This window comes from Protopterus annectens, chromosome 1.part1, assembly GCF_019279795.1.
Source record: "Protopterus annectens isolate FY-2018-M chromosome 1.part1, PAN1.0, whole genome shotgun sequence".
Classification (NCBI taxonomy): Eukaryota; Metazoa; Chordata; order Ceratodontiformes; family Protopteridae; genus Protopterus; species Protopterus annectens.
In genome coordinates this window covers 1295622413-1295650046 of record NC_056726.1, presented here as the reverse complement: position 1 = coordinate 1295650046, position 27634 = coordinate 1295622413, and the positions used below count along the sequence as shown (strand labels likewise).

Genomic DNA, 27634 nt, shown 5'->3' with positions numbered 1-27634 from the left:
TTCCAAAGACAACCACAAGGCATTCTATAGCCATGTCACGAATCTAAATGGCAATGCTCAGATCTGCTCTGAGCTACAACAGAATGGCATTAAATATACTGATCCCAAGGATATTGCCAATATCCTGGCAGATCGATTCAGTGCCAACTTCACGGCCCTCTCACCCCCTAAAGAGCCCATTTCAATACAGAAAGATTGCCAAACTCCAGTAATAATGGCCACACAGGTAAAAACTGCACTCTCCAAGGCTAAAAATACAGTATCCATGGAACCAGACAACATGCCTGGCTGTGTACTACATGAACAACAAAATGAACTGGCACCTCACCCAACTGTCATGTTGAATCATAACCTCACCTCAGGCTTCATGCCATGAGTGGCGCACAGCTACAGTTATCCCACTCCACAAGGTGGGATCCACCTTGGATCCTGGAAACTACTGCCCCATCTGTCTGCCGAGCCTGATCTGCAAGGCCATTGAAAGTATTATCATGGAATTTATAAACAAAGACATTGGCAACCTTCAAATACTGGACCCCACCCAGTATGGGTTTGTGAATGGCCGATCTTATCTCCTGAACCTGACTGACTTCTTCAAATCAGTCTCCAGAGCTGTGGACAAGAATAAGGCGGTTCACACAGCCTATCTGGACCCCAACAAGGCCTTCAACACCATCCCCCACTCAGGAATCATAGATAAACTTACTAAGCTGTGTATTAATCCCTACGTCACTCGATAGCTTGCCAACTGGCTTACTGACAGAACCCACACTGAAAAAGTAGCCGACTCCAAATCCAGCTCCAGACAAGTGACAAATGGAGTATCTCAGGGTTCAGTCCTGGGACTGCTGTTTGACATCTACTTCTCTGAAGTACAGGGAAACACTAAGGGACTCTCGCTAAGAAGGTTCGCAGATGACTGCAAACTGGGAGCCATTACTGAATGCCCAAATGATGTGGATATTCTACAAAAGGGCCTTACAGAAACAGATGCTTGGTGCCAGAGCCATGGGCTCAAGCTCAGTGCCAAGAAATTTATAGTTATCCCCTTTGGGAAAAAAACATGTACCCATGAATTACCACATAGGTGGCAGTACACTAAACACCAAAAGTGTGATAAGAGATTTAGGGACACAGGTAGTGGTCTTAGCTTCGATAACCACACAGCCACAACAGTCAGGAAATCCTTCTATGTGGCACACCTCATCAGTAAGGGCTTTTCATCCAGAAAAAAGGAGGTCATTGTCCCACTGTACTTATTCCCCATTAGACCCATTATAGAATACAATGCCCCATTTGGTATGTACCTATCAAGACATCTGCAACAACTGGAAAGGCCGCAGAAATACCTCACTAAAAGAATCACAGGCCTAAAGCAGATGCCCTATGCTGACCATCTAAAAAAACTCCAGCTATACTCTGTCGCATATCGTCTATTCAGAGGCGAGCTCTGCTTAACATACAAGGCCATGTCAAGAGCTGTTGGACATGATACACTTAAAGAAATCCCAATCCATCAGAGCCACATGCTCCAGGGATCTAAACCTTGTCATCACAATGAACAAAACATGCTGGAGGGATAGGTTCTGGACCCAGAGACTCCCCAGACTCTGGAATAGACTGCCCATACATGTCAAGCAGAGCACCTCTTTGGCCCTCTTCAAAAGGAACCTTGACGATTGGATGGGAGATAGGAAATTCACCCTGGGGATCATGTCAGTCACCCTGCTAGACCGGGGCCCAGGGAAGTAAATATTGTGGGAAGAAATAGCCAGGGAATTGTTATGGCTAGGCTTGTATAGGCCCTAGGGCCGATAGCCTAGTACCACCCTCTGAACCTAAAACTCCCCCTACTATCACTAGGAAAAAGGTCCTTAATGCTCTCTTTAAAGCCAAGAACACTGCATCAAAGGGACCAGCCAATATCCCAGAATGCCTTCTAAATAGCATGAAACATGACCTATCTGTTCCTCTGGAATTGCTATTCAGTTGTAGCCTCCTAAAAGGCTTCGTGCCTCATGAATGGAGAACAACAACAGTCATCCCTCTGCACAAAGGTGGGCCATCCACAGACCCTGGAAACTAGAGACCCATAAGTTTTACTAGTCTTGTATGCAAAGCCATAGAAAGAATTATCATGGAAATGATCAATAATGATATAATAAACCTCCAGACATGGGACCCAACCCATTTTGGTTTCATCAAGGGCAGGTCATGCCTACTCAACTTTGTGGACTTGTTTGAGAAGGTTACTAAAGCAATGGATGCAGACAAAATGGTTCACACTGCCTACCTTGACCTGGCCAATGCATTTGAAACAATACCCCACTTGGGCATTGTTGACTAACTCAAGATGTTAGGTACAAACCTGTGTCACTCGGTGAACAGCCAATTGGCTCACAGACAGGACCCAGGAAGTTGGAACAGGGGAGTCCACCTTTACAAAGAGGTCAGTCACAAATGGAGCCCCTCAGGGATTGGTCCTTGGACTGAACCTTTTTGGCATTTACTTCTCTCAAGTCAAGGCCAATGTCAATGGTCCCTGGCTGACTAACTTTGTAGATGATTGCAAATTAGGAGCTGTTATTGAATCCCACACTGACACAAATGTTCTCCAGGAAGGGCTGACACAGACAAATAACTAGTGTAAGAGCCATGGACTAAAACTAAATGCCAAGAAATGTATAATAATATCCTTCAGGAAGTCATCCACCCCTCTTAACTCATATTTTTCAACACACCCCTTAGAGTTGATCCAGTAGTCAGGGACTTAGGGACACATGTAGATAGTAATCTAGCCTTTGACCACCACATGGTCTATAGTAGTGAGGAAATCATTCTATGTTGCGTAACTTATAAACAAAGGTATTGCACCTAGGTCCAAGGAAATTATTGTTCCAGTGTATTCGGCATTCATCAGACCTATCATTGAGTACAATTCCCCCTTTGGTATGTACCTAATCAGGCATATTCAACAACTGGAACTTCCACAGAGGTTCCTCACTAAAATAATACAGGGCGTAAGTAAAATGTCCTATGCAGACTGCCTCAAGGCCCTATCCCTGTATTCTGTCCCCTACAGGCTGTTGAGGGGACAGCTTTGTCTGGCATATAGGGCATTGTCAGACCCCACCCTGATGGACCTCCCGCATATCCACAAAACAAACATTACCAGAATTACTCATTCTAAAGACTTAAACCTTGCCTGTGATATAAATAGGACCTCCTGGAGAGACAGGTATACATCCCACAGACTACCCCTTTTCTGTAACAGGCTCCCCATCCATGAGAAGCAGAGCTCCTCCATGACCCAATTCAAGTGTTACTTGGTCAACTAGATGGGGAACAGGAAATTCGTCCCTGCCTTGGCACCAATGTCTCTAATGGACCCAGGCAACCTGTAAATGGTTCATCTCCCAGGCCCGTGCTTGTAAAGGTTTCATTGCCCAAGACCCTGGTTATACTAAGGATACCAAAGCTTGTCAGAGATTTGAGATGCATGGCTAGGCTTAAAAAAGCACTTGTGGTCATTAGCTTAGTAAACTCCTATGAACATCTATGTGCTTACGTGTAAGTGTGTGTATATGTGTTTTCACTCAAATGCTTATAACATCTACTATCACTGGCTTGGGACTGCCATACTCATGTCCTTGGCCCCAGTCATTCTGATGACATACAATCCTCTTCCTCTATGGTGGTGATTGGCTGAATAAACCAGCTAACCCAATGACAGATGAGCTGGCAACAATTACTTACTTCCAGTCTCTACATGTTGCTCTTCTTCTGCTATACAGGCTCATATGGGTTGTAGTTTCTCCTTTATCCATGTGTGCTATAGATTCCAGGATACATCATCAAATCTCTTCATAAGAAGCAGTTGATTTTGGAGTTTATGTTCAACAATATACACATTATTTCAACATACTTGTTTTGCTTCAACACATCTTTGCAAATTGTCCATTCTGAGCATAGATTCTACTAGCAGCCACAATTACTACTTGCTTGAATTTCAGCTGCATAGTTAGCTTTTTTGGAGTCCAAGATCATTATAATGAATTATCACAATACTACATATTTACAGAAAGATCATACCCCATTTGGTGGGGAACTAGTTGGAGGTACTGCACCTTTAACTTTACAAGGCACGTTTAAAAGGAGCAACTGACAAACAGAGATGAAATGGGGTGAAAATATAAACTTGTATGATGTTTTATGATGTTCTACTACTTTGTTTTCAAAAAGGGATTATCCCATTATCCCGTTCTGAGCATAAATTCTACAAGCAGAAACCTCTTTTGCAAGCCTGGATTTCAGCATCATTAGTTTTTTTTTCCTTTGCTCTATCTTTGTTATAACGTTTTTCCAGGGGGCTCTTTTTTTCACATGTATTACTTTTACAACATATTCTAACTTTAATTTTTATTTTATTTTTACTTTGCTGACCTGATGGGGCAGATAACTGCCATGAACTGGGTGCAGACACACACTTACAGAGATGCAGCAGAAATAAACGCCATTCAGTTACACAAATAAAAGTGGGACATATGGTACACAAAGCAATTCCATACACCTCTGCAACAAATGTGCTGATCTCTGAAACAGTGGAGTTTGGCTATGAAACACCTTCAACATTAAAACAATTTACATGCAGAAATATAGAGGGCATGTCACTATACTGTTTTATGTCAATACTTTACTGGCAAAAGTTATGAGGGACAGTATAGAGGGGTACTTTTCCATTATTGGGGCAACACTTTAAACAAGGTAGCTGGTGCTCAAAATCATCGCACAACTACTGATTTTGTGGATTATAGTAATGTAGTGTAACCAGTTAGTGCTGAAAGAGAAAAGAAAAGACAAACAAGGCACTCAAATAAAAATTAATCTGGACGTCAGCAAATACGTTATTGATGCTTTTCAATAACGTTTATAAATGTGCTGCATTTTCCGTACAGTACCATGCTGTTTAATGATCTCATGAAGTACAATAAATAAGAGAGAAAGGATGCATCTTAAAAGATAACTAAGAGTCATGCTAGAGTAAAATACCTGAGGAAATTCAGTTCTGTAGAAGTGTCTGCTGGATCATAAAAAAGTTTAAAGGATAAACAGGCAAAGATCCAACACTGCCAGATCTACATATACAAAAATAACACATACAGACAGGAAGCATTTTTGCACTGGGTTATCGCTTTGTTGTTCTAACTTACGACACCATTCCCACCCACTTTAGCACTGTTTTATTTTCTCTTCCAGACAACATTAACGAGTGTTTATTGAGGCCAGAATGACTTTAAGACATAGGAACCTTGTGTATGTATTTGTTTTTAGGAGTAATACATTTTATGTTGCTGTTGTCTGTAATCCTAGAATAGTAATCGTTTTACTACCCTGCCAAAAAGTGTAGTAAAAGTGTATAAGAAAGCTATGAAGTTTTCTCCACTCTTTTAAATTAATTTCTGTAAAAGCAAAGTGAAAAATAGACTCACAGTAAGGTAACATACACATGCGTGCACGTAGATGAAGAATTAGAGCAACCTATAACACACACATACTTCATTATCTAGTGGAAATGAAAGTACATCCAAGACATTTTAGGGCTGCTCATTCAGCAACTCTTAGAAATTTTTTATACTGTATTTTGGCTCATCAATTTTGCTCCCTTGAATTACTGAAACATTACTAAATGCTTCGAAACAACAACTAGTAACATTCACGTTTATAAAGAAAACATACACATGGCAGTTTAACAGCTTGATTATTTTTCTCCACAGGTCCTATTCTGAAGCTAACACATCTTATAACCATTTTCTTTAGTTAACTAATTCCTTTCTAACTTTATCCCCGTTGTCATTTTCCCCACCCTTCCTATAACTCTGACATTTAGATTTGCGATAAGCTCACATTTGAAAAATGACCTGCCTCCAGTTGTTTGTGTGTAAATATATATTACTATAGCCGCCCTTTGTGTGCATAAATTATCAGTGTTTTCTAACTATACATGCATACTGTCCATCAGAAAACAGCATTTTGTTTTGTAGTGAAGCTTTAGTTCTCATTCTTTTCTATAAATGCGTATTTGACCATAAAACCAACAACTTAACAAAATGGCTACCGTGTTTCAAGTGTTACTCCGATAATGGAAAAGTACCTATAGAGGATATAAGTGAATTGCAAAATACCTGAATTTAAAATTCACCCAAGCTTTTATCATCAAAACAGCACGTGTATGTGTGTGTGTGTGTGTGTGTGTGTGTGTGTGTGTGTATATATATATATATATATATATATATATATATATATATATATAGTCTATATTAAAAGACCGAAGAGGTGTTTCAGCGAACACCTCTTGGTCGACACGTAATGAGCGAATGCTCAAAACTGCAGTTTCTTCCCTGGGAAAGAAACCACTAGCGCACACACACACACACACACACACACACACACACACACACACACACTTTAAAACATAACAAAATGGGGTGCTTTGCCCGCCACACCCCCCCTAACTAAATATACCAACTCCGAGATCGGACTACAGTGAGGAAAGGGGCGAACACACTGGGATGGCCAAGTGATTTCTTTCCCAGGGAAAGAAATCGCTGTTTTGAGCATTCACGCTTTAGTGTGTTCGCTATTACATGTCGACCAAGAGGTGTTCGCTGAAACACCTCTTCGGTCTTTTAATATAGACCCTATATATATATATATATATATATATATATATATATATATATATATATATATATATAAAACAGAAATTAACTAAAATTTAAATTCTATCACTCTCACACTATAAACAGTTGTTGTGTGTCAACAAATTCCACCATATGCACAATGGAAAAACACTAGAACACATATTTTTTCAGTGTCTTCTTAAAATTGTCCATGGAAAAGCATGCTTAAAGTCAATGAAGTAGTGGCAAGCCCCAGTACAGGAATGTGGTAGAAGAATTAATGGTTACCAGAAACAGTAAAACATAACTTCGCAACCACAAGTAGCCCTTTGCTAGTAGAGGGAAGCAATAGGTAAATGGGTTAATTTTAATATGCAGGTTCCTGATCATTCTGGCCTTTATAGATAAGTAATCCTTTAAATGCTAGCATTGATGCCAATGCAGCCATTGCAAACCTCACAACACAGGAGTGACATGGTCTTAATGAAAGTTTTGAAGAAGATGAAGATGGCCAAGGTCATTATTTTTCAAAAGCAAAGCCTCTTGCCAAAAAAGTGTAATTTCTTCAATTAAAAAAAAACATGAACATTGTTTTTTTTTTTAAGTATCAGAGGAATATCTGTAATCCAAAACAGTTGGCAACTCTACATTTTCTTAGATAATGTAGCAAGCAAGAAAATCACAGTTTATAGGTGCAAAGCTCTAAATTTATTTACAGTCCATGGGTGGCACAATGATGCAGAGGACAGAGTTGTTGCCTCACAGTATGAAATCCCCTGGTTCAATTCAGTCAGGAAATCCTTCTACGTGGCACACCTCATCACAAAAGGTTTCTCATCCAGAAAAAAGAGGTCATTGTTCCCCCTCTACTAATCACTCATTAGACCCATTATAGAGTACAACACCCCTTTTGGTATGTACCTCATAAGACATCTACAACAACTGAAAAGGCCGCAGAAATACCTCACAAGGAGGATTACCGGCCTCAAACAGATGCCCTACGCAGACCGTCTCAAAAAACTCCAGCTTTACTCTGTCGCATATCGCCTACTCAGAGGTGATCTCTGCCTAACATACAAAGCTATGTCAAACCCAGAGTTGTTGGACATGCTCCACTTAAAGAAATTCCAATCCCTCTGAGCTAAACGCTCTAGGGACCTAAACCCTGTCACCATAATAAACAGAACATGCTGGAGGGATAGATTTCTGTCCCAGAGACTTCCCATACTCTGGAATAAACTACCTATCTATATCAAACAAAGCTCCTCATTAGCACTCTTCAAGAAAAATATTGATGATTGGATGGGAAATAGGAAATTCACCCTGGGGATCACCTCTGTGGCTCTGCTCGACAGTGGCATAGGAAAATAACTTTTCTTGGGTGGCAAAAGCCAGGGTACTTTTTGGCTGGGCTTGTATAGGCCCCAGGGCCGATAGCCTAGTACCTACCTATGAACCTATGGATAGGCTTACAAGAAGAAAAGCTATAAGTGCATATAAAGTTTTAGGGATGACTTGCTACAACTTGTATATACTATCAATCTCTCTGTTAACATGAGAAGATAGTGATACAATAATATCAGTTTTAATACTTTTTATTGTAAAACACAGATAAGATGGAATTATATAATTCACATGATTCCTAGAATTTGGAATCATATACCAACTGATATTAGGTTGTCACCTAATACTGAGTATTTTAAAAGCAAATTTGAACACTGGATGAGAGATAATGTGTTTGCAATTGATGTTAATGAGTCAGTATTCTTTACTGCCTAAGGGCATAAACACTGAAATAAACTGATAAGAACCTAGCAATGCAATTTAATTTCTACATTTCTTAGGCTATTATAGTCATGCTAGACAAGGAATAAAACAGTCCAGACTATGCTCGGGGTACTATGTTGCCACTTTCTAAAATAGCCCCACAAGCAGACTTGTCCCAATATGGTGCTTACCTGGCATTACATTTTTAACATCGGTCTCTGTCTCCATGTTCATTTTATTCACACGGGTGCATCGTAGAATCCACTTCTTTGCAGCATTAAACTGGTATGTAGCCATTAGCCATCTCAAGGATTCGGGATAAATGCTTTAAAAAAAGAAATAAATAGTTCAAGAACTAATAAGACATAATAAATGAAAATGTAATCATCCATTTTATAAACTTTTCACAGTGTTTTTGTTTATAAAGGGGCCACCCCAAAAAAACTCTTGGTGAGTAGTTAAAAGAGGTACTTGACAATTCAGAAACACGGTGGTCATCTTGCTAACAAAAATAATGCTGTAAGTCAGACTATTACTTCTGGAAGCAGCAGTCCTGACCACAACAAGAGCAGGCAAACACCAGAGCATAGCTAACAAGGACGTGAATGAACTAATGATCTAAGATATGGTCATTTGACTTGTTTATTATTATTATTATTTCAAGGGCTCACAAATGTGCACTGCTTTCAACAGTGACTCAGTTAACATCAGTTGATAACAAGAAAGAGTACTGGTTGGTAAACAAAAAAAAACTAACAACAAAAAAGCGGATGTATGGCAAAACTTTACCTAAGTGTGACATAGTGATCACTGTTATACCAACAAAGCACATCTAAGCAAGACAGCGATCACACAAAATCAACACACAGAGACTCTGTGGACAACAAATACAGATTAAGACAATTATCCAACATCTTGAAAACACAAGAAGGGTAAAACTCTAGTAAACTAACAAACGTTTATATTTTTCTTGGGGGAGATGGTAGGCATCTAAGACTGCCATTAAGTCACACTGTATTTAAAACAGATACAAATGTTAGATACAAAAAATCCAATTCCACAGCCACAGAAAATATCCAGGATTTTATTGACAAGTTGAGCGCTTTCTTCCCACAATCGAGACTTCTTCAGAAATTTTTCCATATGCACACATCTTTCTTAAATATCCATTAAAACCACCCCACCCATCCAATTATGTAATCACATAATAAATATTAAAGACAACCACATCTTAAACCATATTCAAATACTAAGAACATTATAAATAATTTACCATATTTTAAATATTGTGAAAAAGAAAAAACGGCATGGATTGCTCACTTAAATGCATATATACTACAAATGTATGTGTTGCGAAAATAATAATAAATATATAATATATTATGTATACCATTAATATAAAACATTTTATATATATATATATATATATATGTATGTATTTTTTTCTTATACGTATCGTATAATCAACAGTTCTGTAAAAACAATCCTAAAAAAGGTACAAGCCTAAAAAACAAATGATTAAAAAACAAATGAATTTACCATAACACTGAATGACATTTTGTTGAAAAAAACTGTGAATATCTTAACCTAAAATATTTTTCAACTTTAATAAACACATTATATTAATAGGTTCATAGATTCATACTAGGCTATCTGCCCTAGGGCATTTATAAGCCTAGCCAGAGTGTGTTTGGCTTTCACCACCCATTTTAAATTAATTTTGCTATGCCCTTTTTCGAGGTTAGTATACTTTGCCTCTGTCTAACAGTGACACAGAAGTGATACCCATCCACTCATCAAGATTCTTCTTGAAGAGAGTCAATGAGGGACTCTGCCTAACCTGGACTGGGATTTTATTCCAGAGCGAAGGGAGCCTCTGGGTTATGAATCTGTCCCTCCAGCATGTCCTATTTATTTCCATAGCTCGATGGGATTTGGATTTTCTGAGGTGCAGCATGTCCATTAATTCCGGGTTGGACATGGCTTTATACGTCAGGCACAGATCGCCTCTGAGCAGGCGGTATGCCACTGAGTAGAGCTGGAGTTTCTTTAACCGAGCAGCATATGGCATCTGTTTGAGCCCTTTGATCCTCTTGGTGAGGTACTTTTGGGGTCTTTCCAGTTGCTGCAGGTGTCTGGTAAGGTACATCCCAGAAGGGGCACTGTACTCAATTATGGGCCTGATGAGGGATGAGTAAAGAGGCACGATGACCTCCCCTGATCTAGATGTGAATCCCTTCATATTTAGGTGGGCTATATAAAATGTTTTTCTAACCACTTTGGCCACGTGGTTGTCAAATGAGAGATTGCTATCAACTTGGGTCCCCAGGTCCCTAATTACTTCTTCTGTACTTAATGGATTACCACCTATGTGGTAATTTGTGGGCACTTTGTTTTTGCCAAAGGGGATGACTATACACTTTTTGGCGTTTAGCTTGAGGCCATGGCTCTGGCACCAGTTGTCTGTTTCTAGGAGGCCCTTTTGGAGGATGCTTGTGTCGGCTGGAGAGTCGATTATGGCACCCAGTTTGCAGTCATCTGCAACTTGGTCAGCCACAGTCCTTCCTTGTTGGCCTGTACCTCCGAGAAATATATACCAAACAAGAGAGGTCCCAGGACTGAGCCTTGTGGGACGCCACTTGTAACTGGTTTGGAGTCTGACATGGCTCCAGCAATTCTAACCATGTGGGTTCTGTCCTTGAGCCAGTTTGCAACCCATCTAGTGACATAGGGGTTTATATTTAAGCTGGTGAGCTTATCTATAATGCCAGAGTGGGGTATTGTATTGAAGGCTTTTGCGAGGTCCAGGTAGGCTGTGTGGACCACCTTCCCCTCGTCAATGGCCTTGGTGACTGTTTCAAAGAAATCAACCAGGTTTAAGAGGCAGGATCTGCCCTTACCAAAGCCGAACTGGGTAGGATCCAGTGTCTGTAGGCCCCCAATATCTTTATTTATGAGGTCCATGATGATCCTTTCCATAGCTTTGCAGACCAAGCTAGTCAGGCTTATGGGGCGATAATTTCCAGGATCCGTTTAGGCACCACCTTTGTGGAGAGGGACCACTGTTGCTGTATGCCACTCTTTGGGTACATATCCTGTAGTAAGGCTGAGACTGAACGGTAGTTTTATGTTTGGGTTTAGCTCTTCTTGGAGTTCATGTAGGACGCAGCCCGGGACACCGTCTGGTCCCATTGATGCTGTGTTTTTTGCTTTGGAGAGGGCAGCTCTTACCTGAGCATCTGAGATGTCAGGGGGGCAGCACTCTGCTGGGATAGATATTTGCCCTTTTGGTGGGGAGGGGGGGAGAAGTTTGCGCTGAACCTGTCAGCTAGGATGTTGGCAATGTTTGTGGGTTTGGTGTATTTTTTGTCATTATGGACTAATTCTGAGCATATCTGGGAATTCCCACCAAGGTTCCTAACATAACTAAAGAAAGCTTTGTGATTATCCTTAGTGTCCTGTGCAATTTTTCTCTTGAAGCTGTCCTTAGACGATTTTATGAGTGCCCATAGTTTTTTGCTAATACTGATCAGAGATGCTTTCCCTTTTTGGGATTTTGCTCTATCATGTAGTAGTTGCCTCCTTCTATTGTATAGTTTGTTTATGGCTGGGGTCCACCAGACAGGACATCTGCCTTTGGAGGATTGGGTCTTGGTTTTATTTGGGATTGCATGATCCATGCATTTCTGAAGGTGCGTTCATAGAATGCGTTTATAAAGGATTCTGCGGTCTGGGCCGTATTTTCCACAGGCCCGGGGGCTTTGAAGGATTCCACCTTGGTTTTGAGGAGTGTGAAATTTGCTTTAGAGAAGTTTTTCACTGTGGTTTTCAGGGCAGGGGGTGGAGTCGGGATGTGAATATCCAGTGAGATTAGTTTATGGTCTGATCTTACCAGTGAGGGGTACACTTCTGGTCTGGAGCATAGAGTCCCCATGTTGGTGATGATCAGGTCCAGTATGTTTTCCCCTCTTGTGGGAGTGGTAACAAGTTGTTCCATAGCATTTGAGTTTATAAATTCTAGGAACCTTTGGGCTAGGGTGTTGGAGCTAGAGTAATGCTCCCAGTCTATGTTTGGGTAGTTGAAGTCACCCAATATAATGGTGTTTGGAGAGACCTTCATATTTTCCAGTGTTCTAAGGAAGGCCGAGTGGGGTTCCTGGGTTTAGGTGGGTGGTCTGTAGCAGGCTATAAACTGGAAGGCAGTTTTATCCACTGTTAGTTGCACATGGATAATAGTCTCATTAATCCCTGGAAACTGGGTGGCATTAAGTTTTAATTGCCACCTCAGTTCACACAAATCCAAATGTACATCCAAAATTGCCCCTTGACAATCTTTAACAATTTGTTGAAGCACTAAAAATGTAAACATACGATCATTAAATTCTTGTACAAGCCTACACAAAGCATTTGTAATTTTCCGGTTTCTTATATCCAGTAAATGTTCCCTCATCCTATCCTTGAATTTCGTACAGGTCTTCCCCACATAGAATGCTGAACACATTTGGCACTTGGCCAAATACACCACATTCATACTGTTACAATTGAAATGGCCAGTAATATATAATGCCCTGTTGTTTAATATAAATCTATCCTTGGTTTCCAATAGACTCTTACAACAAATACCCAATCCACATTTAAAATTTCCATTTATTCTAAAAGGGACCAAACCAACTTTTATCTCCTTTTTATTATTATTGTTGGATTCCAATATGTTCTTAAATTACCTATCTTTCCTGAAAACTACCATAGGTTTTTTTCCAATTTTTCCAATGAGATGATCATCACAGGCCAAAATACACCAATTCCGTCCAATAATTTCCGCTATTTCCTCACCATCCAAATTAAATGTAGTAATGAAACTAAGGGGTCCATTAACTTTCTTCACCCAGTCCAACAGGGATTCACCAGGACCACCTATTCCACCGCCTTTCAAAATGGGTTTATATACCCCATTATGCCTTTTTGTTGTCACTTCCCTAACAATCTTTTGTACCATACTGGTAGGGTACCCTCTCCTCTCAAAAAGTTGGGCAATAAACTCCACACCAGCTTCAAATATTTTATCTTTACTTACCATGTGGGCGGCCCTCACCATTTTCCCCTTTACTATAGACTTTTTTTGATGAAAGGGATGCCGACTCGAATTATCCAAATAAGCATTCGAAAAGGTTGGTTTACGATATATTTCCGAAGTAAGCTTTTTATCTGCACAGTCAACCCTTAAATTCACATCCGAATATGTAATACTCTCACTGCTGTAAGTGTATGTGAATCTCAAAAATTGAGTTGTTCCACTAATATACTCAAAAACTCATTCAAACATTCAATGGTCCCTCCCAAATTAAATATGTCATCCAAAAAACAAGTGAAAGTCTTAATAAACTCAGGAAAGGGACTCTTAAAAACGTATTCCTGCTCCCAATAAGGCCATCACATAGTTAGCAAAAATTGGGGCACAGGCCGCCCCCATGGCTACTCCAGTGGCCTGCTTATAATACTGGCCCTCAAAGAAAATATAATTATTACTTAAGACCATCTCCATAAGTGTGGATAGTTTGTTAATCTCATCCTGCTCATACAGACCTGTCTTTAATAACTGCATTTCCAACCAATTAAGCCCTATTTCATGGGGTATTACAGAAATAAGTTGCAGACATCAACAGTCACTAATTTCATTTCATTGCTTACTATTACTTCATTCATCTTCACATACATTTGTAGTATATATGAATTTAAGTGAGACATTCATGCCGTTTTTTTCTTTTTCAAAATATTTAAAATATGGTAAATTATTTATAATGTTCTTAGTATTTGAATATGGTTTAAGATGTGGTTGACTAAGTATTTATTATGTGATCACATAATTGGATGGGTGGAGTGTTTTTAATGGATATTTAAGAAAGATGTGTGCATATGGAAAATGTTCTGAAGAAGTCTCGATTGTGGGAAGAAAGCGCTCAACTTGTCAATAAATTCTTGGATATTTTCTGTGGCTGTAGAATTGGATTTTTTGTATCTTTGGTATGTTTGCTGTTCTTGGTTATTAGGTTCGTCGTGCCACATTCTGCAAACCATGGAAGACTCCAGCAATAACAATGACATTTTACAGCTGCTACAGCAAATTAATCAGCAGCTAGCTCTCCACACCACCTAGATAAAATCTCTTGTGGACAAACAGAACTCCAATGTTTTTGGCAGCTTGGGGTTGCCACTGACTCAAGCTACTCGGGGTTCGCAGGTACAGGAGGCAACACAACAGACTAATGGTGAAGGCGGTAATAGAAATGCAGTACATGCTTTAATGGAAAGTGGTCCTATGCATTTGAAAACGAATGTGCTTAATTTTCGTGACAGTATGAACACAGGGTCTGGGGGACAACAATTTTTATCCCTGTCTGAACAAGTTGCCAATTACAAAAATGACCTTACAAAATACAGGAAACTTCAGCTCGAAAATGCTTATTTGGAAAGAAATATCGAATTGCAACAGGTTCCACGTGGATTACGTATTTGGTTATACCTGAATGGGGCTGAACATGATTCTGACATGTTATTTGAGTTACATCAACTGTTCGAACATTCAGGAATGGATTTAATGAAAATAATAGTAAAATACAACAATCGTGCTATGGAAGGTCTGACCAAGGTACTGGATGATAATGAAAAATGTATTAGGAGTGATTTGTTATTTGAACAATTTCAAACCAATTTATCTAACGTGTATAGTAAAGTGGAGAATCTGGGTAATGAGATTTTTACAAGAATGTGTAATAAAATTAAAAGAGACATTAATGGATATCAAAAAGGGTTAGTTTACCCTTTTTCGGCTGGGAGTCATACCAACGACAATTTAGGAAATAACCAGGAAGAGCAAAGTCGAGGGGTGATGACATCCAGCCCAAGAAGATTTGCTGAACAGGAAACAGAATGGCAAAGGCAACATGGCGGTGATCTGCGAAGATCGGAACGTATTAAAGAAAGGGAATATAAGCAGGCCCATTTTTCGGGGGAAGCTCAAAGGGATTATCATTGGCAGGGTGCGAGACCAAAAAAGCAGAAAGTAAAGAATCAGAAGGGGAAGATGTATCATTGGAACAGTTAATGGATGAAGTGATAAAATGGCATGTATATGCGAGTGCTGATGATTCTGGAGCTGCAATGAATGGTGTGGCTGATGATGTTCAACAGACACTTATCTGTGTTGACATTGAATCCTATCAGGGGGTGAGCAATGGCATTTATAGCAATGTGCAATGTGGAGATAATGAGGAATTTAATGTGAGTGACGATTTAGACATTTTAATGGCGTTAATGGACAAAAAAAAAGCTTGTACCAATGGTTATAAATAACAGTACTGGTGATTTTAAAATTTATAATTATTCAGGAAAAATCTTGACCATGGAGCACGCTAATTTGTTATCTAAAGGTATGACTTTTGTGCCAAGTAGAAGGGGTGATTTGGCACAGACGCTTATTGATTTGAAAATGTTTGTACATAAACTAAATTGCAAAGCATGGTTTAATGGTGAAATAATGTATGAGCAGACATCTTTATGGAAGCTGAGTTTACTTAATCCACCAACTAACAATTGTATTGTTGTCTTTGATAAAGTGTGTGGAATGGAAATTAGAAAAGTTTTGGGGCACAAGAACGTGAATGTTGAATATAATTTAAGTAGGCATGAAAATTATTTGCTGGCTGAAATTGTGGATGATAAAAGTATGAGGGTCATGAAACCCGATAAGGGCAATGGCTTGGCCATAATGGATGCAACTGATTATTCTAATGCTATGAACATGCTTTTAATAGATGGCACATATGAGGAAAGTTTGTTGAATGAAGTAAACATTATGAATAGGAACATTGATTTGGCCCTGGAGAATATGGTATATGAAGGGCAAATTAATAAAGATGAATACAGATTTTTAAAAAATGATCATCCCATGGTCTCCAAAATATTCGGCATACCCAAACTGCACAAAGGCCTGAACAATCCTGCATTTAGGCCTATTGTTGATGCTAAGAGGGCAAAGACCTGCTTTGTGAGCAGGTTTTTGGACCAAAGTTTGAGGAAGGGATTGGGTATATACGAGCATATTTGTAAGGACTCATGGCATTTTTTGGAGATAGTAAGCAATGAAATGAAATTAGTGACTGTTGATATCTGCAACTTATTTCTGTAATACCCCATGAAATAGGGCTTAATTGGTTGGAAATGCATTTATTAAAGACAGGTCTGTATGAGCAGGATGAGATTAACAAACTATCCACACTTATGGAGATGGTCTTAAGTAATAATTATATTTTCTTTGAGGGCCAGTATTATAAGCAGGCCACTGGAGTAGCCATGAGGGGTGGCCTGTGCCCCAATTTTCGCTAACTATGTGATGGCCTATTGGGAGCAGGAATACGTTTTTAAGGGTCCCTTTGCTGAGTTTATTAAGACTTTCACTTGTTTTTTGGATGACATTTTTAATTTGGGAGGGACCATTGAATGTTTGAATGAGTTTTTGAGTATATTAATGGAACAACTCAATTTCTGAGATTCACATACACTTACAGCAGTGAGAGTATTACATATTTGGATGTGAATTTAAGGGTTGACTGTGCAGATAAAAAGCTTACTTCAGAAATATATCGTAAACCAACCTTTTCGAATGCTTATTTGGATAATTCGAGTTGGCATCTCTTTCATCAAAAAAAGTCTATAGTAAAGGGGAAAATGGTGAGGGCCGCCCACATGGTAAGTGAAGATAAAATATTTGAAGATGAAGTGGAGTTTATTGCCCAACTTTTTGAGAGGAGAGGGTACCCCACCAGTATGGTACAAAAGATGGTTAGGAAAGTGACAACAAAAAGGCATAATGGGGTATATAAACCCATGTTGAAAGGAGGTGGAACATGTGGACCGGGTGAAGAAAGTTAATGGACCCCTTAGTTTCATTACTACATTTAATTTGGATGGTGAGGAAATAGCGGAAATTATTAAATGGAATTGGTGTATTTTGGCCTGTGATGACCGTCTCATTGGAAAAATTGGAAAAAAACCTATGGTAGTTTTCAGGAAAAGATAGGTCAATTAAGAACCTATTGGAATCCAAAAATAATAATAAAAAGGAGATAAAAGTTGGTTTGGTCCCTTTTAGAATAAATGGAAATTTTAAATGTGGATTGGGTATTTGTTGTAAGAGTCTATTGGAAACCAAGGATAGATTTATATTAAACAACAGGGCATTACATATTACTGGCCATTTCAATTGTAACAGTATGAATGTGGCCAAGTGCCAAATGTGTTCAGCATTCTATGTGGGGAAGACCTGTACGAAATTCAAGGATAGGATGAGGGAACATTTACTGGATATAAGAAACCGGAAAGTTACAAATGCTTTGAGTAGACATGTACAAGAATTTAATGATCATATGTTGAAATTTTTAGTGCTTCAACAAATTAAGGATTGTCAAGGGGCAATTTTGGATGTATATTTGGATTTGTATGAATTGAGGTGGCAATTAAAACTTAATGCCACCCAGTTTCCAGGGATTGATGAGACTATTAATATAATGTGTTTATTAAACTTGAAAAATATTTTAGGTTAAAATATTCACAGTATTTTTCAACAAAATGTCATTCAATGTTATTGTAAATTCATTTCTTTTTTAATAATTTGTTTTTTAGGCTTGTGCCTTTTTTAGGATTATTTTTACAGAACTGTTGATTATAAGATATGTATAAGAAAAAAAAAAATATATATATATATATATATATATATATATATATATATTTATGTTTTATATTAATGGTATATATAATATATTATATATTTTCTATTATTATTTTTGCAACACATACATTTGTAGTATATATGAATTTAAGTGAGCCATTCATGCAGTTTTTTTCTTTTTCAAAATATTTAAAATATGGTGAATTATTTATAATGTTCTTAGTATTTGAATATGGTTTAAGATGTGGTTGACTAAGTATTTATTATGTGATCACATAATTGGATGGGTGGGGTGGTTTTAATGGATATTTAAGAAAGATGTGTACATATGGAAAATGTTCTTAAGAAGTCTCGATTATGGGAAGAAAGCGCTCAACTTGTCAAAGTCTTGGATATTTTCTGTGGCTGTGGAATTGGATTTTTTGTATCTTTGGTCTGTTTGCTGTTCTTGGTTATCAGATACAAATGTTATCCTCCATGTGAAGCAAATTGCTGGATTTTATTTTTGTGCACAAAATAAAATTAGCTTTTAAAAACATGCTGGAAACTGGTCAGAAGATACTCGAAGAATATTCTAAGGGTCTAGCATCTGTTTTCCTAGTTACCCACAGAACAGTTAATAGTAGACATTACAAAGGCAATAACATTTTCCACATCCAAACTGGTTTCATTATGTGAGACATAGCCAAGTATACAGGCACCTCTGTTTTACTTAGATCTCCAAAAGTACTACAGTGGCATGTAAACTGCGAAGATACTAGAATCAAGTCAGTCTTCTGGTACTATACCTCCAAACTGGCCACTGTTTCTCAGCACAGTAGTAAGTAAGCATTGATATTTACAAATGACAGGAAGTATAAGGGATGCATGTGACAATAACCCAGTGGACATCAAGAAGCAGGAATAGGTTCAGCCTATAACACAGACAGTGCATCCAGTGGAACTTAACCACAGTGTTTCATAATGACACTTCCTGATCCAGGAAGAAAGTAAACTTCTTTAGCTCTGAGATCACTGTGATGACATCACTGGCAATCATCGCAATAGGAGGCAGTGCCTTCCTGTCATGGGCCAATCACTGCTACAAAGGTAGTACCTACAGCTTTGAATGTCTAAGGATATTGAACAGCCATTTAGTCTTAAATCCAAATACATAGTCTCATAAATATGCTCAGTATTATCTTTTTTAATCTGCATACATATATGAGGAATCTTTTTACATAAAAAAATAGCATCTCTTTTAAATAAGGCTAAATAGAAATGCTACTGTAAGAAATGGTTGATATTATTACAGCTCACAGTACTCATAGTCTGGCAAAAGAGTCAGTAATATACCGCAGTTTGTTAAAAAATAACTGCACAAAGGCCTAGAGGAAGTGTGAATGTGTGGAACAACTATACAGACTGGTTTCACTGATTCTAACACAGTTAGGGTCTGCTGAAGCTCTATATGTAAGGCAGATGCCACCTCTCAATAGTCTGTATGACACTGAGAAGAGAGACAAGGCTTTGAGATGGTCTGCATAGTTTTTACAATTTAAACCCTTGATTTTTTTTAGTGATGAAATGCTGTGGTCATTCAGCTTGTGACAGGTGTTTAGACAGGTACAGACAGAAAGGGGCATTATACTCAATAATCAACCTAATGACTGCAGAGTACAGTGGAACAATTATAACCCTGGTTCTGATGCACTGCTTTTAGATACAAGCTATACCATGAAAAAGGACTTCTTTACAACAGTGGATACCCGATGATCAAAGGACAGTTCACTGTAGACCTAAGTTTCCATATCCCTAACTGTGGGATCAGTTTTCAGGGACTGTTGTCAATGAGATAGCTACAAGTGGAGTCATGCTTGCTGAGGGATACAATTATACACAGTTGAGCATTTAATTTTAGACTGTGGTTTTGACATCAGCTGTTTTTTTTTTTTTTTTTTTTTTTTTTGGAATAGTTTTTTGGAATCCTCTTGGAGGATCTTGGTGTCCTCTGGAGAGTTGATAATGGCACCAAGTTTACAATTATCTGCAAACGTGGTCAACCATAAATCCTTAGCATTAGCTGTGACCTCCAAAAAGTACAAGCTGAAGATGAGTAATCCAAGGACTGAACCCTGGGGTACACCACTAGTCTTTTGGAAGAGGTATAGCTATCCACCCTAACCTTCCTGGGTTCTATTTGTAAGCCAATTTGCTATCTAATGAGTTACACCCAGAATGACATTCAGCTGGGACATTTTATCTGTGATACCTGAATATGTGGTGTTTTAAATGCCTCACTGAGGTCTAGATATAAAGTGCATGAGTCTTCCTTCATTCATTGCTTCAATAATTTTTTTCAAAGACTTCAACCAGGATAAATAGGCAGGACCTATCCTTAATGAATCCATACTGAGTTGGGATGAGAGTCTGCAGGTTACCTTGTTACCTATGTCTTTATATATTAATTCCATAATGATCCTTTGCATAGCCTTACATATGGGACTGGTCAGGCTTATGGTCTATAATTACACAAGACAGGTCCACTGAAGCCACACCTTTGTGCAAAGGAATTAATGTTGCTGTCCCCCATTTATCCAGCATGAAGACTGTTTTGAGCCTGATACAGAACAGTGTCTCTAACGAATCACACAAAAGTTATACTTCAGACTGACCAGTAGATGGACTAGCATGTTATCTGGTTCTACAGACATACCATTCTTGGCCTTATACAGTGCCTTGTGAACTTGTTCTTGGGTAATTTGGGTGTGTATGTGATCTCAGAATACTGGAGAGAAGGATGAAGTTTGAGCTAAATTCGTTTGCTAGCAGACTGGCTATGACCTCTGGGTCCGGGTATGTGATATCAGTTACTATTAGTTGCTGACAGTGATGGGCATTGTTTCTGACATTTTTGAAATAATTAAAGAAGGCTTTTTGGTTATCATTTACTTGGGTGGCTAATCTTACCTCATAATTGACTTTGGTTGATTTGATTTGATTATGGTCCTGAATTCCTTGCTTAGTTTAGCAATGGCATGTTGGCATCTTAAGAGTTGGATTTTCTTTTGTGTGTAAGGTTTTTTATTTTATTACAGATTCTATTTATATTTGGGGCTCCACAAAAGTTTTTTTTTTTAATTTGGTGTTGTATTTATTTCGGAATGGGAAGATGCATCTATTTATATATGAATAAAATTCTGGCAGAGAAGGATTCTGAATAAGTACATAAAGATGAAAGGGGTTTATCCAGTCATCCAGACTGGTTTTAAAGGTTGAAAAAGAAGTACTTTGCTTGATATATAGAGACAATTCCAGAAGTGGGAGCTACTTTGGGCTAGGTGCTTGTCATACCATCTAGTATTGTTAATGAGGGGTATAGGTTTATGTCTATAAATTAGGTGTTTGCATTACCACCAGTCTTATTTAGGAGAAGGAGTTCAAACAGGACTGTGGGGCTGTTCTTAATTTAGAAAGCTAAGCAGAGATTACCTCTCAGAACCTTATGAGAGTCTGAGCAGAGGGATAGGGCTTTTAATCTATCAGCTAGCCAGCTGTATTAAGACAATTTTGGTGAGGAAATGTTGAGTTTTCTAAGTTGGTTTATGTGTTTAGCAAGGTAAATGCCAAAGAGGGCATTACATTCAGTGATGGGCCCAAGATACTTGAACACTTTTATCATATCAAGTCTCCTCTCTCTGCTCTTGATTGTAAAAAAACTCATTCATTTTCTCTTATAAAGTTACTGGTATGCATGCTGTTCCCTCGTGGTGGATTTTCTTGGAACACCTTATGTCCTTTTTATGAACCTGCAGAAAAAGGTTGCCTACAATGTATAAAGGACTTGAGATGGAGTGCCACCAACTGCTTGGTCAGAGGGAAAATGACCTCTGACAAAGTGTAACCATGCTGCCTCCCCCTATGACATTTGTGACCCCCCCCAGCTTTTTTCAAGGATATCTTATAACTGCCAATCTAAACGTAAATGGAATAAATATTATAAGGTCACATGTACTGTGTTGTTGATAGCACAACCTAAATATAGGTCTTCTCCGGAATTCTGCATCATAGGTTCATAGTCATCAAAACTGAAGTACTTTACACTGTGTGAAACCTGCTATATATATGGCTGTCCTTGCACAGTGCTGTTTCATATTCTCCAGAGTATTTGTGTATCCGTCAAACATACTTTTTTTCTTCTAGTCCCACAGCAAATTATATAAACAGATTTTGAAGAGAATTGGTCCTAATACATCCTTGATGGATTATTTTAATAAAACCTCTTCTCTCACTACAGTTACCATTTACTAATACTGCCTGGGATATGCAAATATAATGCCGCGGTGGTACGGCGGTAGCGTTGTTACCTCACAGCAAGAGGTTCGCCTGTTCGATTCTCGGCTGGGCTTGGGAGTGCCTCCTGTGTGGAGTCTGCATGTCCTCCCTGCGGTTGGGTAGTGTTCGAAAGACATACGAGCATAAATGGGCGTGCCTTCATTGAAGGTTGGGTGTCGAGCTGGCACCTCAGCTTTTCGTAAAAATCTACTGCCAATCATTAGCGGACTGGAGTTCCGCTGTGGCGACCCCTTACAGCGAAAAGCCGAAAGACAAACAACTTAGGTTACTTCCCTGTTACATACACCTGAATGCACTTCATCCAAAGCCTTCCTGAATTATGCATTAACAACATCCACTGCCCCATCTTTTTTTTTTTTTTTTAACTACCAAAGTCACTCCAGCCATCCATCAAAACCCTCACCATGGCCATCACCCAGGCCAACATAACAGAGATTTATCTTTAAGCCTCACAGCTTACCTTATACATGCCCAGACAGGATCAGTCACAGGAAACAAAAGTGTCCAAACAGCTGTGTTTCTCTGACAGAATCTGCCGGTTGTGAACCCAATTAATTAATTTCCTGCAGTTTCTCTACAATAGAAGCCACGGTAAATAAGCTATAATTTCCCCATGCCTATTCTGTTGCCACTTTCCTGAAGTTTGTTTATACCTGTCTTCCACAGGGTGTTGCTTACCACCCAGTCAAGCACAAGATCTGCAGTTTCATTAATGCCTCAACTGCCTCCTTTAGAATTCTGGGACAAATGCTTTCCTGCCTCCTGCTATTATTCTACACACTGCGCACAAAAACTTTAAAGTGAGGAAATTATTTATCTGCAGGACACATGTAACTTTTTTAGTGCCTCGCTCTCTCAGGAGTGGTCTTAGATTGCACGCAAATTATTGTAAAGCATATTGGGGATTTTTTTTTTGTTAAAGTGGAGTGGGCACAGCTTCCCATGTCTAATCTTTATTTTCACTAGTAATGTTTATAAGGAGAGCTGATGTCATTCTTTTCCATGGCTGCATCTATGTACACAAAACACACACACACAAAACTAAACAAAAAAAAAAAACAGGAGCTCTGACCATCAAATAGAACTGCATTTCCTCAAAAACAAAAAAACAAATAAACCTTTTAAGTCCATCTCTTTCTCAGTGCAAGGAAAACCTGTATACTTTAGGTGCTGTGCATTGAAAAAAATACATTTTATTTTAATCTGGGCCTTAGGTTTGGCACAGAAGAAGTGCATATGTTAGTATGTGTATATGTTAAAAGTATTGGTGAAGGGTTCCGCGGTGTTGCAGCGGTTAGCGTTGTCGCCTCACAGCAAGAGGTTCTCCCGTTTGATTCTCAGCTGGAGCACCTTCTGTGTGGAGTCTGCATGTCCTTCCCATGGTTGAGTGACGTCTAAAGACATGCAGGTAAGTGTGTGCGTGAATAGGTGTGCTTTCTTTGAAGGTTGGGCATCGGGCTGGCAACTCGGCACCGTAAAAATCCACTGCCAATCATTAGCGGACGGGAGTTCCACTGTGGCGACCCCTAACCGAGAAAAGCCAAAAGACTTTTTTTATTGGTGAAGGGGTCATATGTTTTCATATGTAGGAAGTGCTACGGAAACCTCATGGAAGGAGGATGGCTAAAGGTTATATAGTCTTACTGAGGCAGTCTGACACTGGGCACATCATTGACATTCTATGTCACCCAACATGCTGCAGAAGATCAGGATACAAATAATCTATTATGTAGGTCACTGCTACATACTTTCTATTTATAAAGGTTCTGCATTAGTGTTACACAAGTAAAGATGCATAATCTTTGGTGATTTTCTAAGATTTTCATAATATATCAGAAAACAAGTTAGTCACTCTTGTTCTACCGCTCGCCTTTAACTTGTCCCTTTCTAAAACTGTGTCTGTACACAGATTTATGTTTCTAATTGTGCGATGTAGAGAGTGCAACAAATGCCCACTCAAACTGACAAAATGATAATTATCCTATGTCCATAACTGCTGTAGCAGTTAACTCCAGTTTCTTCTTAAACTGTGGGTGTTTGGTGGTGGTCACTCAACAACCAAGTACATGAGGCCAGAAACACATCTCATCAGCAGTGGCACAATAAGCAGAGGAAATACACAACCTCAGCGTAAGAGAAAATGGCCATTATCATAGTGTGCTCTCTGATGTAGTCTTAAAATGTTCAAGGACCACCACAATTACCTCTGCACATAATATACTGCACTAAGGAACAATGATAATAATGTAAAGTTTAGCATCTATATTTGTCAGGTGTGTACTGATTTCTTAATTCTGCTCAAACGTCTACTACAGTAGCAATCCTCCTTACAGATACATAATTTAAATACATGAAAATATGCACAATGATTACATCAATAAATGCATCACTAAGCTACAATACTAGATAAACAAAACAACCCCCCCCCCCCCAACAAAAAAAAAATACAATCTCTACAGAGTAGTGCGGGCTAAGGACAACTAAATGTCAGTGGCTGTTAGTATATTACCCATATACAAAATGGTGAAATTACATCATGGAACTGTAAATTACTTCAATAACAAAATGTAAGATTATCTGGTTACAGACATACACTATAAAGAAGTAAAACAACAATGTAATACAAAAATGGGGGGGGGGGGTCCTTCCATTAAAAAAAAGAAACCGGTTATGATTTACATCTCTGTGTCATATGCACAGAGGACTATGCCAGGTGCAGTAGCCTGTGTATGGCCTAGGCTAAGTTTGGTATACTGTCCTCTGTACATATATAAGAAGGTATGATGTAGGCAAGGTGGTATTCTACTAAACATTTCAGAGAATAACATTCAGCCTTCAGTACATACTTGTTCCCCACCCCCTATCTATGTCACTGTTGCTCACTATAATTAAACATAACATCTGCTCTTAACTTTACAGTTTATGTGTCGATTCATAGCAGCTAATGAAGAAAATAGTGCTATACCACAAGGAACACCTGGATTCTTTCCCCCACTTCACAGTAATGTTACATTAAATCATTTTTTCATTCAGGCAGAAACAAAACAGCAGAGTGGAGCACAGAATACTGATTAAATTAGCTTCAGGCTTCTACTCTTCAGGGGGTAAGAACCACACTAAAAATACAAATGAATCAGTTTGACTTTATAACACATTTGTTTTCCACATACTTTGGAATGTCTCCCAGTGACTGCTACTCGACCTATTCTGAATACTGGAAGCTAGTTTGCACCAGGGTTATTTCTGTAGTAGTGCTTAATGTTTTTTGTAGAGTCACTGCCAACTGAGTATGCTGGGGGTTTTGCTCCCTTTGCTCCTGACCTGTAACTGCCGTACAGAAGGGACATATCATCTGCTGGGCAGGGATAAAATAAAGGATGTTAAAGGAAGTACAGAAGTACAGATTACTTTTATGAATTACATTTCCATGCTGCTAGCTAGATATACAGAGCTATAAAAAAAATCTAAAGTTTGTTTACTCATTTAGTTACCCGACTGTTCCTGCAGAGATACCTATACATATTCACAACATTAACTCCTCAAGTGACACTGACATCCTGCAGAAAGGCCTCAATGAGACCAATGACTGGTGTCAGAACCATGGCCTTAAGCTCAATGCCAAAAAATGTGACTTCATCCCCTTTGGGAAAAACCTGGTTCCCTTGAATTACCACATTGATGGTAGTCCACTGAACACAGAAGGCATTAGAAGATCTGGGAACACAGGTTGACAGCAACCTCTCTTTTGACCACTACGTTGCCACTGTGGTCAGAAAGTCCTTCTTTGTGGCACATCTCATTACAAAGGGTTTTGCATCCAGAAGAAAGAGGTCATTGTCTCCCTCTACTCTTCCCTCATTAGGCCAGTCATCGAGTACAATGCCCCATTTGGCAAGTACCTCACTAGACACCTGCAACAACTGAAGAGGCCACAAAGGTACCTCACAAAGAGGATCCTAGGCCTTAAACACTTGTTCTATATGGACAGATTCAAAAAACTCCAATTATTCTCTGTCTCATATCGCCTACATAAAGGCAATATCTGATTGACTTACAAAGCCATGTCTGACTCAGCTCTGTTAGAAATGCTACATCTAAAGAAATTCCAGTCGCTCCACATCACACACTCCAGAGACCTCAACCTCATTACCACAATCAACAGAACATTCTGGAGGGACAGGTTCATAACCCAGAGATTACCCATGTTATGGAATCATACATGTCAAGCACAGCACCTCAATGGCCCTCCAAGAGAAATCTTGATGAGTGGATGGGAAATAGAAAATTCCTCCCCGGAGATTACTTCAGTGGCTCTACTTGACAGAAGCACTGGGAACTAAGGTCGGGTGGCACGATGCCAGGGTAATCCTATGGGCTAGGCTTGTAAAGGTTCCAGGGCCATTAGCCTAGTACGCACCTATGAACATTAATACATCAAGTAAGGGAAATGATGCTTTACATCTGAGATATATTTCAATAATGTTTTGCAATTTGTATTCAGTTGCTCAGTTTCTTTGTCACTTAACAGTTACAGCACTTATAATTTAAGATTTTCTTTCACTAAATTTCATGAAATGGGTTGGGTTATTGATTACAGAAATACTCATATGCATCTATTACATTATTTATTCATAGGGTCTTCTTCAAATTAACAATCCAGGTATTCTAAACATGAATCATATAGTACATGTTATTTTAAGAATAATACACTAAAACTCAGGTTAAGTATTGAATTTATTTACTTTTTGTTGCAGAAGAGAAATCAGTGTTTTTTAAAGCTATGTATTAACTGTTTAGGAACATCTAGAAGGCTAGAAAGCTAGGGTACAGATATAACGTTTTATATATGTTCTTCAGTGCAACTGTGTGCACCTCAGTTCTTCTATGTATTTTACTTAAGCTGCACAGTTTGCACATACATCCTGTCTTTGCCATGCATAATTTTTTTTCCAGCTACATCATAGCCTTTGGTCCCTTACAGAATAGCAATGCCTAAATTTGCAGTTATTTAATTCTTTGCTTTATTTTATACTAAAACTTAATGGAACCAGGCTTTCTTCATCAATGCTCTATAAGCATACTAAGAAGAAGGAACGATTTCATTAGATATATGGTACTTGCATCAGAG

General features: G+C 38.7%; 1 protein-coding gene across 2 annotated transcripts in view; it reads right to left on the bottom strand.

The window, feature by feature from the left end:
• Window positions 1-27634, bottom strand: part of SLC22A23 (solute carrier family 22 member 23) — a 1393214-nt gene that overhangs the window by 364880 nt on the left and 1000700 nt on the right. For both annotated transcript variants that reach the window (XM_044081567.1, XM_044081566.1), the window contains exon 5: window positions 8639-8772. In XM_044081567.1, the coding sequence (XP_043937502.1) occupies window positions 8639-8772 (134 nt within the window). The remainder of the gene's footprint in view (window positions 1-8638; window positions 8773-27634) is intronic.